The following is a 19,412-nucleotide window of genomic DNA, read 5'->3' on the forward strand; positions in this document are numbered from 1 at the left end:
AAGTGAAGCTGACACATAAGCTGGGCAAGAAAATCATCACTTGGGAGTAAAACAAATCCTTCCTCCCTCAAATTTTAGAAGACTACAAATTAGTTGTTTCAAAAGAGGATGCTCTGACTGTGGAAGCAGAAATAGAATGTTGTCAGTGAACAGTCACCGTTGCATTTGGTTTCATGTCAGGCTATAATTAACAACCACCAATTACAGAACACATTACTGTACACATGGAGCATCAGAGTACAGTCATTGTGCGGGTGCAGCACACGAGCTGTAGAATCCCTCGCTCTGTATCCTGTGTAACGTCACGTTCACAGACACAGTACAGTAAAGCCCGATTTGACCGGCTTCTCCTGTAATATATGATACACATTCATAACCACAATCAGATGCTTCTCTAGTTGAAATAATTGCACTGCATGTCCATATAGGTTTTGATTTTATATCTTCCAAATCAAGCAAACATTACAGAAATGCTGTGAGTACAGAGCAGAATATTCAGTCTAATGTAGCACCATGTTGAGGACGATATTTCAAAACCCAATCACAGGTCATAAGATTAAAAGGAGGTGATTGTTACAGAAGAAACCATGTTTGATCTATTGAATCCATCACTGCATGGATTCAATAGATTTACTCATAGTACAAAGCCTCTGCTCAATTCCTGAAGAGGATTTTGTAAGCCTCTGAAGTCGGCACTAATCCTAGATTCCCGACGCTTCTGCTTTAAATATTCATAAGGGAGAAATGCAGTTAATGAAATATATATTGGGTCCTTTGGGAAGCTGCAGACAAAAACCCCCAGCATGTTCACTGATAACTTAAAACACTGCATTCCCTTGTGCAGTTCTATCTGAGATGCAGCACTGAGTGCTGTGCCATTTCCCCCCCATTTATGGTCATTTGTTGCTGAAGCACACAACTGTGGTGTCCCCATTTGTCTTGTAGGAATACTGTAGTATTACAACAGAGTGACACTGCACTCTACTGGTAGCTTAGCAGTTACTCAATGCTTCTCCTGAATGAGGGCAACACACACTCTTCAACATCAAAGTGAAGGCCTGTCCAGTCTGAGCTTAATTCTCGGCTCCATTTGTAGTTTCACATTATTAGTGTACAGTAATGCTATCATGTGTGGAGTCTCTGTTGAGGCCTGGAGCAGAGGGCCACGTGTGAGTCACAGTTGAGTCAGAGGGGACTCATTATTTGAGGGACGTTTTGAGGTCACACTCCACTGCACTGCAAAGGTAAACAGGGAATTTATCAGAGGAGTCGGTTTGAGATGAGCTCATTGAGGCATTTGAACATATTTTTAAATTAGAACATATGACAGATTTCCAAACATGCTTTATTTTTTCAGATTTTTCCCAGATTTTGTTTTGAAATGTAGAGTACAAACAAATATGCAAAGTCTCTTAAGTTACCTGACTGATTTTTACTATTATATTTATATTTCAGCAGGTGCTTGCCATAACGTTGAAAACATGTAAACAAAGTGAAGCAAAAGCATCAAAAGCTCCAAATCTCATATTTTTTTTCCTTTGATGGCCACATTGAACATGTGGTTTTCTGTAACAAAACCGGTCATAATTTGTTCTTACATGACCATTTGTCAACCTCTTATTTATCCCTTAGAATTAAAACAGGTTGTTTTTTTGCTACTGTTCCTTTAAGACTGACATGTGTAAATGAGCTCAGTTCTGATTGGCCCTTTAGTGTGCCTCATTCAAAAAGCACTTGGAGATGAAACCCTTCTTCATACTTTAATATGAATGGGCAGAGCTAAACTGCTGTACACGGAATGGGTGGAGCTAAACTGCTGTAAGCATGACCAGGTGGATATACCTAAAGGAGTTGGTTCTCTTGACAACGCAGAAACAATGAATTCAAAATGTACTGTTTTTGCAGCATAGTAGTGAAAACACTAACAGTGTTTACATATTATTTCAAACTCCTTTATTATAAAAGAAGTGAAATTCATTTTTCCATGATATAGGCCCTTTGAGCAAGTAATGCAATATAACCTTTTTCATTAGCAAAAGACATTCACAAATCAGAATTTGCTGCAACAGGCTATTACAAGGGTGTTTTCTGTATTGTTGCTGTAATACTCCACTATCTAGCTATTTTCAGGTGTTTTTCAGTAATCGCAAGGTTGGTGCTGTTTCAGCTGTTCCTGATGGGGATATCTATTCTTGATTTTGTATTCTGCTGCCAATGTTAAAAAAATCCCAGTCCCTGATCCCAGTGCTTTTTAAAATCTTTAATCATTCAGCTGCTTCTTATGGCATTACACATTCAGCAAAAAGGGCCCAGTTAGAGAAAAATATATAGATTCCCTTTAAAATAAAGATTTGTATAAAAGACAGCATAAAATTCATAATAAGCTTTGGCAAAAATGTGCAGTTAAACAGAATACGGCAACAGCATGCAAGTGAAGCAGAGTGCAGAGAGAAAAGAAATGAATTGTATAAACATAATATGGCACTTTATCCTCTTCACCGTGAGGAAAGCTGCACCATCTTAATCGCTTCCACCACAAAGCTTCAACAGCAATTTCTTGTAATCTCCTGAAGTGTCTCCCTGCAAACCCAAAGAACATTAACAATTAAAATGTACTGCTCACAGCTCAGCCAAATCATTCATTTTCAAATGAACTGAGTATCCTGCTGATATGATAAATTAGTCAGGTTTAGAAAATGGCAATCATAATGAAGAAACCTTTGGCCATTTACTGAAACAGAATCAACAGTCACAGTCAGATTTTTATATTGTGTACCACAAAACAAATGTTCTGTACATCATTTATTTTATGGTAGTACTTCACTTGAAGGCTTTTCATTGTGTCTCTTATGATGGTGTCGACAAAGAGACAATTACATTACAGTTATTAAGGAGAAGGAGAGAGCAGGAGTGTAAAAAGAGCTAGTTTACTCACAGAAATGTCTGTGTAGAGAGACTTCCCATATTTCTTTATGTATGCCTGGCGGATGTCTAGCATGTCCACCTCAGAGCGAGACACCATAATACGGATCAGAGTGCGGTCTTTAGTTCCCAGTCCCTGCATACACAAATTGAAAGGTGTGCTTCATGTTCCACTTGAATAAGACAACATATTAAATGTTGAAAAATGTTGAAATGTTGGACAAAATGTTGAAATTATAATTAATACTAGCCCCAGTACCTATTGATGTATTTTTAAAAATGTCAATAAAATCATTTTCTATTTTCTGCTATAAACAGATCCTTCATTAAGGCTGCACCAGCAGCCTGTTCTCATGTAACACAACTTACATAATTACAAAATAATTACAAAGTGATTACACGGTCCAAATGTTGGAAATGTATTTATCCACTAAAGTTAAGTGAGCTTGTTTCATACCTGATATTAAATTGTTAAACAGCCCTAGAGTGATAGACCTCACCTTCATGGCTTTGTAGAGTCTTTCAGCAAAGTAGGCTGGCGTGTCCTTAATGCACTTCACTGCAGACAAGAAAACATTTTTAGATTTGACACATGCAGCTATTACCTAATAAACTCCCTACTCAGATTACATTCAGAATAAAACACTATAAACAGTGACTCAAATAAATTTAATAGACATGGGCAGACAGACAGATCAATAGTGTATGAAACAGGTCAAAATCAAGCAAGAATGTCACTTCAACCAGTACACACCATAACTGTCTGCTACAAGAAACACACAAAATGAAAACTCAACTCAAATGTCAAAGTAAAGTCAACTCAAATATTTAAAAAAAGATCCAAAATGCCCAAACTGGGTTTTTTTTTATCTACATTCACACAAAGGAACACACAGGGTAGATGGAGAAATCGAACATGTAAAACACATGAAGCATTTTTCTGTTTTCTGCTATAAACAGATCATTTGATAAAGCTGTACTAATATCTTGTTCTCACACATGAAACAGAACAAATGTGACACAAACTTAACTTTAAAGCCACCATGCACCACACACACAGCAACAGGGTAAGACAGCACAGCAATGTGTGATAATGTGTATGTTCATCATGATGTTAAGGCAATGTATATGTAAATATTTTACCATATTACCCTGAGAGCGTGCAGCAGAATAGAGGACATTTAGAGAAATATAGTGGTTAAAGAAAATTGTTTGCCTCAAAAAACATGAAATGATTTTTCCACAAGAAATACTTTGTTATACAAGGCTGAGCAGCATGGCATAAACATTTGATCACTTGATTTTGACGATGATATTTCATGTCATAATATGGACTATGCACAGATTAAAATATGTCTAAATGTGTACAGCAATGGGCAGGAATCTTAGGGACCTAAGCAAATTGTTTATATCTGTTTATTTCAGTGGTGTGTTCTCTGCCAGTTAAACTCAATATAGGATTTATTTAAATATAACTACACATACAGTAAAAAGCAACAAGACTACATACTACATTTCTTGTAGTCGATATCTTTTTAACTTGTCAGAACAACACAAGTTTGCTTTCTCATATTTCTCCTTGATGCCCCCAGCCAGTACATGGATTTGTTCAAATCCATCAACAGCACACCTGATTAAACTTAATGAAGTATTGATTAGCCAAGGGGTATTGGGTGATTACTGAAATAATGCCGGGTATCCAACACGGAGTTTGGAAATGGTTTAGTAAAACATGAACATAAATAAAACCACTACTTACTGTATTCATTTTATTTGTATTTATTCTAATATTAATGTTATTAAGAAATAAACACTGCCCAGATAAACTGCTTTTTCAAATATACTATTCTTGGGTGCCTTTTGTATATCACTTTCCATAACAAAACAAGGGCTCTGCAGAATACACATGATATTAATACAGTCCTGCACGGTTAAATTATACACCGATATAAACAATATTAAAAAACTATAATCACTGTATTATCACAGCATATTATTACATTACCCAGACTTTTACATATTTGTTTAAAAAAAACATGCAATGAAAAAAACTTCAGTAAGCAGCATCTAGTTGTCCATCAGCGTGGTTAGCATGTGGGTGTCAGAAAAGCAGGCTGAGTGCATATAAAAACTTACCGACTGCTAGCATGCCACCCTCTAGATCCCCGGACATCTCCCTCTCAATGCTCTTCTCAAGGTCTCTGCCACACATGTGTTGGTACTCATTGAACACTGTTCATACAAACACAGGATTAAAACACCAGTTAGACTTCAGACCTCATTCTGCTTCAGTGCTCTAATTATAACTTCAGATTAGAACAAAACTAACTGTTACTAGTATGCACATAAGAATTTTCACCTCTGGATTAACTCATTCATACATTTGCCTTTAATTTATATTTCTAATTAATGTCTCAATTATGTCACTGAGCCTATTTTTATTATTAAAAGAAAATGATCCCAATTATTAATATAGGAAAATCAATGCCTTTCTCAGATTTTTGTCATGAACTACCATTGACAGCAAACAAAATAATGCATTCGCGTACTTTACAGACTTCAGTCACCCCTTATTGTCCAAAAATATGACTACAAAACCACTGCTACCTCTTAACTGAAGCTGTCCTTAGAATGATCAAGGCCTTGTGGCGTCAGCACTACAGATTAAATACCAGATATTGAAAACTGCAGGACCATACCGACCACACTTAGTAGAGCATCATATACCATGTTTGTTCAATGTCCCATTGGTATTATATTTAACTCTCCAGGAAAATATTTTTCTAACTATTTATAGCATTACTTGCAACAAAAGCATATATAAACAAACTCCTTAGAGGTTGTGAATTAGGTTTTCTGTGTCACTGTCAGTTACTGTGTCCAGAATTCCTGGAGACAAACAGCCCAAGCTCCTCCCTGAACTTTGAACAGGGTCAGGGCTGGTACTTTATTTAAAACTGTCCTGATTGTGGCTTTAAAAGCTTGGCTTGACAAAAAAAAAAGTGTAACAATAAGAAAATATGATAAATCACAATTTCCATTGACATAGTGGTGAGAGGGTGACAAGTAATGAATTACATTATCAAGTGCAGCATTTCTTAGACTAACCAGGGGTAATTATCCTAAGAGCTTGACTGTATAACACTTAAGTGAATAAGGACTATTTCTTTACGGTAGTGAAAATGTAGTCATTACATTAAGTTTAATACTAAAACCAAAAGACGTCAGTGCACCCATGCATCCTGCAGTGCATTCCTATATAAATACATAAAATATGAACTTCATCCAAAACATTCTGTACAAGAAATCTATAAAAAATATAAACAAATTTCTTTTACTGTTGTAGCAATAAAGTATCAATTACCTGCTCTAAGGTGAGCTTTGCTTCGAGCACACAGGATGGCATTAAATTTGGACTCGTCTGTGCCCAGTTTATTTTCTCCAGCCTGATAGAGAGCCTAAAGCAGAACACACTGCGTACATGTAGCTGCTATCTTCATAACAAAGAAACACATGACAGTAGTAATAAAAAAGAATGTCATTACCTGAGCATCTTGTTTAGCTAATGCTATATCAACAGTCTCTCTCTCATCACGATTTCCCTGTGAGATAAAAAAAAGAAAAAAAGTGTAACAATAATTTTTTTTGGTTATATTCCAACCACAAATAAAATCAGAATGAACCAGAAAATTAAAAGTTAGACTATTAATCATAATGTGTTTTTTATTAAATATTTTGTAGAAACTAATAGATAGTATTGTGCTTAAGTCTTAGGCCATGTAAGAAAACTGTTGAAAGCTATATATAGGGGAAATAAGTATAGAAATAAAACATTAAAATAAATATTATTAAATATGAATGCAATAAAAGAAACAAGAAATTTTTGTTTGTAAATGTTTTCAAAAGTCCTGTGAACGTAGAAAAGCACAAGTTTGGTTTCTCTGTGCACTCCAGGCATTGCATGGATTTGTTCAATTCTAATGTAATATCTATCTATTAGTGCTTTCCTGAGCAAACAAAAGCTTGCTGCCCAGATAAATAGCTCTAAATGCGCATTTCTCAAGTGGCCCAAACCTTCTGTATAGTAATTTGTGTTAAACTTGAAATCCAAGTAGGATTTTTGCCAAATCAAAACAGTTTCCATAAATTACTTTTATATAAAAAGTATAAAAAAGTTATTTTGTTTCTGTAATGATGACTAATAACTGTAGACTTGCAGCAGAGGTTTTGGAAGTACATACTAAAGTGGTGTTCAGATGATGCCCTGCTCTTAAACATTTCAAACTCTCTCGAGCGCATCTATGGTAGAACGCACACTCAAAGGCAATCCTCAAAACTGTACAGCACACACCATGTGCTTAAACCATGCGTTTAAGTTAAAAAAAACACTCATTTTTGTTCTGAGTGCTCATGAGAGAGCACCATACATCATCCACAGCTGACCAGTCCATATTCAACATGCTTGTCACTCATCCAGAATTGCTCTTTTCTGTATTTTGTTAGAGAAATATTAACTTTGTTTTTTCTTTACTACTATATATGTCAGTTTTGACATGTTTATTGATCCTTTCAGCTGTTGGCATTCTCTCAAAATGCTATCCCCTTCCTGAGAAGTGTGTCCTGATTTCTTTTAAGCACAAGACGTGGCACGCCTCATATTTAAAAAGGTGTCATCTGAGCACCCCTAATTCACAGGCAGACCCTCAGTATCCAATTACTGTACCTGAGCAAGAGAGACCAGCAGTCTGCGGAAGTGCCCTGAGGTGTCTCCAGTGATGGCCTCCTCCAGTGTCTTCTTATACTCTGTAAAAAGATAATTCATGAATTCCTGATTCAAATTCATATCATACAGCGAGTGCTAGAGGCCATGTATAATCTGTAATTGATGGGTGTGATAATGGCACAAGAACATACCAGCTTTGTAGACTTGATTAATTTCTCTGATCTCTGCATTAGAGCGAGAGGACAGGATCTCGATCAGGCAGGCTTCATCAGTCCCTGCTCCCTGCATCAAATCATCACGTTAAGTGAATAAATATTCCCCCTTTCATATCCTGTCAATTGTGCTCCTAAAAGCTCAGTTTAAGACTATACAGTTACAGTTTAACAACCTCACCAGCTGGAGGTATACAGAAAGTACAGCTTCACAATAACCTACTTAAAATGCAAAAGCAAAATATTTCTCATGCAACATGTTTTTCCAGAGAATTCCATTCCGACTATACAATGTCCTGTATTGTACGTTTATGCATGATATATAATTAACTTGTGCGTCTAATAGTAAAACAGCCTAAGAAAAAGCTAGAAATCACTCAAAAACTATTGTCTTCGGTGTTATTCTAAGACATATATTAATAGCTAATAAAATAAAACCAGTGAATGATTATACTATGAGAACATGTTTAAAATGTGAAATTATATAGAAACCTTAATGGCCTCTCTAAGCTCAGATGCATCAAACTGAGCAGGAGCCTTCAACATGGCCAGCACCACCTTCTCAAAGTTTCCAGAAAGCTCAGACTTCAAATCCTTAATCAAGTCCTGCAAAAATATATTGTGTGAGAATGATCAAGATGATCAAGGTCAAGACAGTGTTCCAATGTGCTAAAACTTAAAATATTAAAATAGGCCACGAGTGTGGGGGCAACTGACTAGGGTATAAATAAACTGCTAGAAGGATACCCATCTTCACACAATCAAAGGTAATACCATGTTGTTCTTTCGCATTACCTTTCCATATGCAGTCTTATATGAAATCACGAGTGGTACACGCTGCTTGTTGGAGCGACTTCCAAGCAGATTAATTATGGCCTGTTCATCAGTGCCTGTTGAAACACGCCAGTCTGAAAGTCAACTATCACATAAAAGCAGAAACTGAACTCCAAAGTTTAGAAACCAATATCCTGTGGAAATTTCATCTTCTCTCTGAAACTACCACAAAAAACGGCCTGTAAAGAAAGCGATCACAGTTGAACTGATCACACCACAAACTAACCTCAATCAGCAGTACTAAGCAAAACTAGGCCACTACTACAATTGAGATATTTATGTAGTAACAGGTTGATAGCAAAAGAATACAGCATAAGATATTCACCAAAGCCTTTCATGGCCTTCCTAAGAACTTCTGCATCTCTTAATGGATCTGCTCCAGGAAAATCTGGAATGGTCCCTCTGAATCCACGCTAAATGGCAGTCGAAAAGACAATAAGCAAGGCAATAAGGAATAATGCTGACACTTCTATTCACATTTATTCATGCAATTCACTTGTGTAATAAGGATAAGCATTAGAAATAACTAATTAATTTGAATACTTATTATTATTATTATGTTTGTTTCTCTAATTTTTCTACCTAATTTAGTATTTGGAAGCATATCTTTTTCTCAAGCCACACAAACTGTAGCCTAAACGAATCAGAAAAGGCCTTTAAACAGAACAGTTATTGTTAAGACATGAAAATGTAAAAAATACATAAATTACAGCTGGTTTAGTTTAGCTGGCATTAATGTCACCACATCTCAGAGCGCAACACACCGCAACGTAAGTCAAAAGATCAAACATAAAGACACAAAGAAATCATGTGTGGGAGCACTTTAAACTATCAGACGGCTAAAAAAATGCTCACTGTAGGCTGGTATACCATGAGGCATGAGAAGGTTAATGAATCATCTCAAATATGTAAGAGTACCCTCTAGGCTGCAGACTGAGGGTGAGGTAAAGATGTTCAAAGTTTCAGCTCAGTACTGGGCCCAGCAGGACAGGCTGCACCAGTCAACCGGGTTACCTAATAAAACGCTTTCAAGGTGGTCCTGCATGCGTTCAATCAAGGCTGTAGCTCTAAAAGCTCCTCAATTCTCCGCTCCATTCTGTAACTCGGTTATGACTATGGTCAACTCAGTCTGTGCATCTTCCTCACTGCTTGTTTCCATTATAAAAACAAAAAACTGACCAAATAAATTAACTTGATAAGATTAATAAAAACAACTGATTAAAATGAACCAATTGTAAACAATGAACTCTATAGAAATATATAGCATGCAAGCAGAATATATTTTAAACTGCAGTAAGAAACAAACTTAAATATACTTAAAACTTACTTACATACTATGGCTAATTATGAAATGTAAATTATGAAATCTATTTTAAGGGTAATTTTGAGAACGAGTGTTTGAATACTTGCTTGGAAATATCAAAAAGTATTCAAAGCTTATACAAGTTAGAACAGTAAAACCGTGGAAAAAATCTGTTAAAATGCTGATTAAAAAGTCTTATTGAGACAAGACACTTACATTTACTGAAGGAACCACAGGAGCACCTCCTCCATACCCTCCCCCGTATGCGGGCATGGATGGATTGGGAGAGGGTGTTTGTGGGTAGGCGGGCATGGATGGACTGGGTGCAGGGGCTTGTGGGTAGCCTGGCATGGATGGATTTGGTGCAGGGGCTTGTGGGTAGCCTGGCATGGATGGATTTGGTGCAGGGGCTTGTGGGAAGCCTGGCATTGGCTGGCCTGGAGCTGGGCCTCCTGGATATCCTGGCCCTGGTGCTTGAGGCATCCCTGGTCCTGGCTGAGAGTACAGGCCAAAGAGGTGTTGATAATGGTGTGGGTTACAGATTTCAAGCAGCCATTGATTGCAACCAAGACTATTTTAATTGTATATACCTTGATTTGCTTGCAATTGATTTCAGATAAGAACAAAGTGTTATTATGACAATAAAACATAAAATGTATATAAAAATATATGAAAATACAGAGTAGTCTTTGCTACATTTGTTGCTTTCTTTATTACAAATAAAGTTATTAAATTAGATTGACACATTAAAAGACTGTAAAGTATTTTTTTTCATGTAAATGAAAATAAAATGAGTTTTTGGTAGCTACACTCAAAACCAGATTCAGCTGAACAAATTAATGGTGAAAGAGGGAAGGACAAAAAGTCCCTAAGATCATGAAGAAGCAGCATTTAGAGGAACCAAGACTCAATAGGAGAAACCGTCCTTCTCCAGGTGGCAGACAGTGAAATTAAGAAACATGCTGTACAAGTTTACAGTGGGCAGTATTTCAAGTCTGACAAAAATGCACTACTCGCTGTGTTGAAAAGTATAAAATATTAGATATGAATACGCAGGATGGTGGCTCAGAGTAGACCATCTTAAAAAAAATTTTTTTGTAAGTTTCTTGTTTGGAAGTTTTTGCCCTGCCATTAAGTTGTGTCATTATTACATTTTACTATACAAACGTATAGTAAAATATAATAACACATAGTATAATAATATAATACAAGTGCTGAGGAACCCCTAAAATTATAGCTGACCAAGGATTTGTAAAGAAAGAAGATCTCATACCATTTAAACACTGATTTTATTGCTCTTGATCACTGAAACATTCACCAGTACAGGCAATGAAACTCACCATTGCAGGCATATTGCCTGGATTGAATCCAGGATTGGACAAATTATCAAGACCGATTCCAGGCATTCCATGAGCAGCAGGAGCACCCCAACCACCTACAAATACACAAAATAACAATCAGAGGGCAATACATAAACAATGGACAGGGCAAAACAGTTCAGGACTCCTTTCCTAATGTATAGGAAACAAATGAACACTATGATCATAACAATGTACACTACTCACAAAAAGCTAGGGCTATTTAGCTTTCAGGTGAAATTTATGTAAAACGTAAAAAGTTCATGCTACAGTGATATTATATCATGAAAGTAGGGCATTTAAGTAAGTAGAAGCATGCAATGGTGATTTCTTCATCTCAAACAATTTACTGAAACAAAAGCCAACAACAGTGATGGGTATACCCCAACAAATATATATATATATATATATATATATATATATATATATATATATATATATATATATATATATATATATATATATATATATATATGATAAGATGTTGAGACACTGATATATTATTCACCCTAACAGTGCTCAATGTGTCAGTTATTAAAATTATTATTACTTAAGAAGCAAAATTGCAACAACTAGTTAATGTTTTAAATTAATGGCTGTACACTTTCAAACTGTTTTCCAAATAGAAAAATTAAGAAAAATCCGAGTGCTTTTAAGATGTTCTGTTATTTAAGCATTCATGGGAAAAGGGCAACTCTTGAGCAGTAACTGTGAGCTAAATCACTGTAAAAAATAACCATTAGTATGCAAAACATCCCTACAGCCTATGTTATTGTTGTCCATCACAGTCAATCACTTTACGTGACACCTCTCTTTTTAGTTTTATCTATCTATCTTATAATTCTGTTTGTGTGACACCGGCCCTGCTGCATTTATACACCAATCAAACTTTGGAAACAGGCCAAGTTTGGTTTTCCTAGCCCCCTGACATGTACTTCAGAGAAACTTCAGAAATTTGTCCTTCTGTCATAGACCTCATAACCACAACTGCACAATATAAATACATAAATCTTTTCACTTTCTGAGACTGTGGTGATGAACTCATTTCAGAGGAATAGTGAATGGGACTTAAATATATCTCAATTTAAAATAAAATTGAGGAAAAAATATACCAAAAAAACTACCAAGCAAAATAAAACAATAATTAGATATTTCATTCAGTAATACAATAAAAAAAAGGATATTTATAGATTATAGCTAAAAACAAACTTATGCAATAAAGAATTGAATGGCTTATACAGTGCTGGGACTGAATGCTTTCTAGAAGAAAAACCTATTCATAACCAATGGACACAAAATCGTCACACAGGCCAAAAGCTGACACACCCACACTAGGAAACTCTGACACACCAGGCAGAAATGTTAATGCTGCTTTCCAGCAGAAGTTGTTTGGAGACACAGAACAGCTTAATATAATCCACATGATCTGTAGCACACAGATCTACATTCACAGGGCTTTTCAGCAGCACAATTCATGTCCATAATCACAGAAAAGGGTCTGTCAGTCAGCTGTGCTAACCTAATAAACAGTCATATACTTAGTGACAGGAGTTTCTATTCATGCTGCATTTTTTTCCAATAGCACCACCTAGGAACTCCATGTTTGGTTACTGTGCCGACCAGACGGTATGCAGGGTCACGGTAAAAATGACATACCTGTAGGCAGTGGAGGGTAGGCAGCAGGTTGGCCTGGGTAGGCTCCAGGCTGTGGAGGATAGGCCCCAGGCTGTGAAGGGTAAGCACCAGGTTGTGGAGGATACCCGCCTCCCTGAGGTGGGTATCCACCAGCCTGAGGAGGATAACCCCCTGCCTGAGGAGGGTAAGTTCCTGGCTGGGGAGGGTATCCTCCTGCCTGTGGTGGATAACCCCCAGGCTGGGAAGGGTAACCACCAGGCTGCAGTGGATAGCCAGGATAGCTCATTGTTTACTCTACAATGAAAAAAGAGTGAGAGTTGTTAGGGCTACATGATATAAAATATATTGTACTGACATATACAAACCCAATTCCAAATTAGTTGAGACAGTAGGTAAAATGCACATAAAAACAGAAAGCAGTGATTTATAAGTCTAATTTAACCTGTATTTGAACAAAAACAATACAATGACAAAATGTATAGTGTTTTATCTCATTAACTTTAACTAAGTAATGAATGAATTGTTTTTTGGAAATGCTCATTCTGTCATAGACACCTACAACATTCCAAAAAAGCTGAGAGGCACTTTAAAATTAGAAGCATGGTGAAATGTTCAAAATCATCTTAAATAGGTGATACAATCATGTCTGGGTATAAAGGAGGCATCCAGGAAAGGCCTGATCCTTTAAGAGTAAATATGATCTGGGGTCACCACTTTGCCAAAAATGCATCAGCAAAAAAAATGCAACTGTTCATAATAACATCAAATGATTCAGGGAATCTGGAGAGATCCCTGTGCATATAGAAAAAAGTCTATAAACTATAAACGAATGCCTGTGACCTTCAACCCCTCAGATGGCACTGCATTAAAAAAAGGAACGTTTCTGTGATGGATATCATTGCACGGTCTCAGGAGTACATTAGACAAATATTTTTGAAAAAATATTCTTTAAAAAAGCCTGTCACTGCGTGTGCAATTGCCTGTTAAGAACTATATAAATAATACAACCCCAATTCCAATGAAGTTGGGATGTTGTGTAAAACATAAATAAAAACAGAAGACGATGATTTGCAAATCCTTTTCAACCTATATACAATTGAATACACTACAAAGACAAGACATTTAATGTTCAAACGGATAAACTTTATTGTTTTTTGCAAATATTCACTCATTTTGAATTTGATGCCTGCAACATGTTCCAAAGAACTTGGGACAGGGGCATGTTTACCATTGTGTTACATCACCTTTCCTTTTAACAACACTCAATAAGCATTTGGGAAGTAAGGACACTAATTGTTGAAGCTTTGTTGGTGGAATTCTTTCCCATTCTTGCTTGATGTACAAGTTCAGTTTCTCAACAGTCCGGGGTCTCTGTTGTCGTATTTTGTGCTTCATAATGCGCCACACATTTTCAATGCGAGACAGGTCTGGACTGCAGACAGGCCAGTCTAGTACCCGCACTCTTTTACTACGATGCCACGCTGTCGTAACACATGCAGAATGTGTCTTGGCATTGTCTTGCTGAAATAAGCAGGGACGTCCCTGAAAAAGATGTTGCTTGGATGGCAGCATATGTTACTCCAAAACCTGTATGTATCTTTCAGTATTAATGGTGCCTTTACAGATGTGCAAGTTATCCCTGCCATGGGCACTAACACACCCACATACCATCAGAGATGCTGGCTTTTGAACTTTGCGCTGATAACAATCCAGACAGTCCTTTTTCTCTTTGGCCCAGAGGACAAGACGTCCATGATATCCAAAACCAATTTGAAATGTGGACTCGTCAGACCACAGGACACATTTCCACTTTGCGTCAGTCCATCTCAGATGAGCTTGGGCCCAGAGAAGCCGGCAGAGTTTCTGGGTGTTGTTGATATATGGCTTTCGCTTTGCATGGAGGGTTTTAACTTGCACTTGTAGATGGAGCGACGAACTGTGTTCACTGACGATGGTTTTCTGAAGTGTTCCTGAGCCCATGTGGGAATATCCATTACAGAATGATGTCGGTTTTTAATGCATTGCCGCCTGAGGGATCGAAGGTCACGGCATTCAATGTTGGTTTTCTCCCTTGCCGCTTACTTGCAGAGATTTCACCAGATTCGCTGAATCTTTTGATGATATTATGGACTGTAGATGATGAAATGCCTAAATTCCTTGCAATTGCACGTTGAGAAACATTGTTCTCAACAATGTTGCTCACAAAGTGGTGAACCTCGCCCCATCCTTGCTTGTGAATGACTGAGCCTTTTAGGCATGCTCCCTTTATACACAATCATGACACTCACCTGTTTCCAAGTTGAAGGGTTGAATGGTGAGTTGCACATGTGTGAAGGTAGGATTGGTGTTGAACACAGTTTGGTGTTATGCTGCCTTCTAAATACTGTCTTTTTTAGGGGCACCCATGCTTATTTCAACATCACAATGGCAAAAAACATTCTGCATGTGTTACAATCACAATGGCTGCAAAATCAAAGAGAGTGGGTGCTAGACAGTCTAGAGCTGTCTCCCAGTGAACATGCATGTCTCATTAACAGCAAAGGTTCTGTACTCTAGAATAGCAAAAAACACACTTTTAGAACTGAATCAGTTTGTGTCTTCTGTCCCCAAACATTTATTAAAGCAGCATTATGCAATAACTGGTATTTTTTGCTCCTAGACTCTACAGCTGTAGAGTGTATTTCATTTTAAGACCATGGTCATAAATAAAAATTGTGGTTTGAGCCTCCTCATGGACAGCTGTACACATGCATTTGTTGACAAGCTGAAGGATACAGAATCCAAATCTGATTCCCTTTGCATGCACACACGCCACACAGGCATATGAATGCTACAGATTACATCCACAATTTTTAAATAACTAAAATCTTGTTAGCCTAAAAAGGTTAAATTACTTATGACATCCGGTAAAACTACAAAACTCTTTGAGACATGGATGACACATATAAGGCTACAGCCTATATCACAATCTCTCATAAATAACTTTGGAAGGGATGTACACACTCATTAGCCATGAAACTGTCTTGCAGCCTTTTATCTCTGTTAGCTCTCACCAAAAAGTAAAAGATTTACTCTTGTCTCGTCTCGTGCTTGGCCACTCTCTCTTTTTCAGATAACATCATCTTTGGTCATCTGGCAGCCTCTGCCATGATGTTCATGTTCTCATAGCGGGGGCAGTCGTAGTCTGGAACCGGCCTTGTGACCAAAAGGTCACCAGTTCGATCCCCTGAGCTGACATGACTGAAGTGCCCTTAAGCAAGGCACCTAACCCCCAAGGTGTCACATGCCCTCTCCCCACAGTGCTACAGCAGGCGTTCCCTATTATATGTCAAGAGTACCATCAAAATAATTCTTCAACTTTTAAGGGTAAACTGTTACACACTGTTGCTTTGAGTGCTCTTAAAGGGAAAAGTGATGTAACACAGTGGTGTTGCCTGTCACAACTTTTTTTTGAATGTGTTGCAGATATCAAATTTGGAATTAGTATATATTCACAAAAAACAATAGGGGTTCTTAGTTCTTAAGGGAAAAAAAAATACTGTTTTTTTTTCTTCAATTTTTTTCAAAAAGCTTTCAATTTAACACAGCTCAAACAGAATTTAGTAATTACTGTTTTCTATTTGTATTAGCATTTTACCTACTATTCCAAATTTCTTGGAATTGGATTTGTGCACTGATCTATATTTCATCACTGTCAGAGTAAAACCTTTCTCCATTTTTCTGTCGTATTCTAAAGTTTGGGAACCGCTGTTTAAATCCCATTTTGTTGATTTTCTATGTGAGAATGAGTTAACACATCCTCTACAGAGAACACACTTCTGCACATTTTAATACACAATGCACAATAACTGTTTATTTGCTAGTTTTAAAATACTGTGCAAAAGTTAGTCGCATTATACATATTTTTTTCAAATATGTTAAACTCAACAAAAAAAGGAAATTGTGCACTACAATTTACATAAAAATATTGATGTTTATTCTAATTTGAAAGGGTGTGTTCAAACTTTTGCATGCAACTGATACATAAAATACACATTTATTTGTTGAATTGAATATAATCCTCAGCATTTGGCATTTGATACACAAAGATAACACTGATAAGTGATAAAGAACAGTGTTATGGGGAAGAAGAAAAGCGCTGACAACAGCAGTAGAAACAGTGGAATAAACAATTACTTAGCGTCAAGAGTCGCAGTACATTTTCTCATCTTTGGATTGATTCACTATTTCATGTACTGCCGTTAAGAATACACTTTGAGAATTAATAGAAATATTGACAACTGAAAACACAAAGTCATATGGAATAGGGTCTGGATGTAACTCATGCCCTCTTGGATGTTCATGCACATGACTGACGCTTTCCATATCATATAACCTCCATATTTTTTTTCATATGGTGGCAGTTATTTTATTGCAAATGTTTTACTGCAAAACATAAAAACAAAGAAATTAATTTAAAAGTCATTTAAATATCCAGATGAAAACCATGGTTTACTGAGGTTCTACAGATGTCCCCCACTGACTCCAGCTCCAGTTTGAGATGACCTGCATACCCTCCCACAACTCAGCGTAGTAATCTACTGCCACTGGAAAACAAGTTTCACTAAACAACAGCCCACTAAACATAACCCCTATTATTAAGTTATAGTCCTGTTTTAGGTTTTACTTAGCTACAGCTCTTTCCCACAACAACACAAGTGCATCCGAAAATAGCCCAGAAGAAACCCACTCCATGACAGCTTCTGGATGCTTTGCATTTTGTAGCCACAGAGACCAGAACACATGGATTTGAATAGAGAAGCAGATCCAAGCTGCATTCTTATCAGTGGGTTCCTTCTATCACTATATATTGCATGCTGACAGCCATAAACCTATAATGTCAGAAGGTGAGCAAACATTATGATCCCTTGAGAAGGAGAATTGTGTACATGGAGAGAACAAAGCCACCACACCTGAATACCACAGTTTCAAAATATGAAATATTAGCTCACTATTTACTGTGCTTTAAGTCAATTCACAACGGTCTTCACAATTTTGCCATCTAAAATAGATAAGAGACTAAATGACTTCTATAGTGTAGTAAAATACTTTTACAATAACATCTTTTGCCTCTGCATAACACTGCTGCAGGACTCTCTTGTAGTATGTAGTGTGTAACACTGGCTACTGTAGTATCATGTTAGTAAACTACAGCAATTATCTCAGTTAACTATAACATGAATCCGGTACTGTAGTACTACTAACAGCCTTTTTATAAGAAGTAAACAGTAATAAGATCAATAAGCCACAGACAGACGCGGACAGATTTTTCTATAAGGAGCCCTGCTGTAGTAGGCAGGCTGTGTGGAACAGCCTTCTGAAGGCCATATTTAATGAAGGCCGTGACACAGTGGAAAACGCCCACGTAACCTGAAACAATAATGCATTACTTAAGGTAATAATATGGCTACAGGCCTTAACCACCTTACAGGGAACAGGGGATTTGCGTACAGTTTACAATAGCGGCAAACCGAGGCTACTAACCCAACTACTGTTACAAATAAGCCAAATAAGTCAGTGTCTTACACGGAGCTCAGCCTACGGCGCCTTCGTAAAAGCGAAAATGGGGAGGGGGCGCAAACACAGCACGGGCGAGCGGGCGCAAACACAGCACGGGCGAGCGTTTTATAGAAATAAAGACTAGAAAGGACGAGCTAGCAGGTAAAGCAACACTGACAGCTCGTGTTTATTAGAATGTGTGTGGTACTTACATGACCGGAGCAGCTGGACAGAAATAGTTTCAGAGTTTCAACACCGCTGCCAAGATTAACATCAGGAAACTCAGTTGGACGTTTCTTACGGTGGGCGGGACGGCGAGCACTACGTCTCCTCCAGGGACGTCACGAGTGCGCTCGAGTAACGCAGCCACTGCGCAAATCTGCACATACATACACACAGGCAAATATTTTCGAGGAGTTTCCTTGATATAAGAAATTCAAAGTGAACAAGTTAATTGTACCGTGCAAATTTGCACCTGAGAAAACATGTGGATCGTTCTATCATTGAAGTGCCATGAAAATGACCACAAAAAGTTGTGATGTGCGTTTAATTTGTTCTATTTCCAAACTAAACTACAACATTTTGGTCATTCTATGTTCTTTTAGTGATTTTAAGTCATGCTTGAAAAACAACCTGTCACAGCAGAGATGCTGGCAACGTGAAACAACTTTTATCTGAGCATTAAGCTACATCAACATTGAAGTAAACACAAATGAACGTATAAACAATCTTTCCTCCAGGACACACAACACTTACAGATACCATCCAATATAGTTTCTCTAATTAGTCCTTCGTTAAATTAAATCAAGCGCTACTGATGGAATTGGGCAGATCCATGCAGTGTACCATCAAAAAAATCAGGAATCAAACTTGTGTCCTTCTAAATA

At 37.2% G+C, this 19,412-nt stretch overlaps 1 protein-coding gene across 1 annotated transcript; it reads right to left on the reverse strand.

The window, feature by feature from the left end:
* Positions 1–1,331: 1,331 nt before the first annotated feature.
* On the reverse strand, positions 1,332–18,872 carry anxa11a (annexin A11a). Its single transcript, XM_017725156.2, has 15 exons — positions 18,738–18,872; positions 13,009–13,281; positions 11,335–11,429; positions 10,211–10,489; positions 9,017–9,104; positions 8,653–8,747; positions 8,350–8,463; positions 7,837–7,927; positions 7,646–7,725; positions 6,468–6,524; positions 6,287–6,380; positions 5,059–5,154; positions 3,423–3,481; positions 2,936–3,058; positions 1,332–2,580 (listed from the first exon to the last, which is right to left on the reverse strand). The coding sequence occupies exons 2-15, from the start codon at positions 13,271–13,273 to the stop codon at positions 2,521–2,523; spliced, it is 1,596 nt and encodes a 531-aa protein (XP_017580645.1). The 5' UTR covers positions 13,274–13,281; positions 18,738–18,872; the 3' UTR covers positions 1,332–2,520.
* Positions 18,873–19,412: the final 540 nt, after the last annotated feature.

The sequence above is a fragment of the Pygocentrus nattereri genome, chromosome 5, assembly GCF_015220715.1.
Source record: "Pygocentrus nattereri isolate fPygNat1 chromosome 5, fPygNat1.pri, whole genome shotgun sequence".
In the NCBI taxonomy this organism is placed as follows: domain Eukaryota; kingdom Metazoa; phylum Chordata; class Actinopteri; order Characiformes; family Serrasalmidae; genus Pygocentrus; species Pygocentrus nattereri.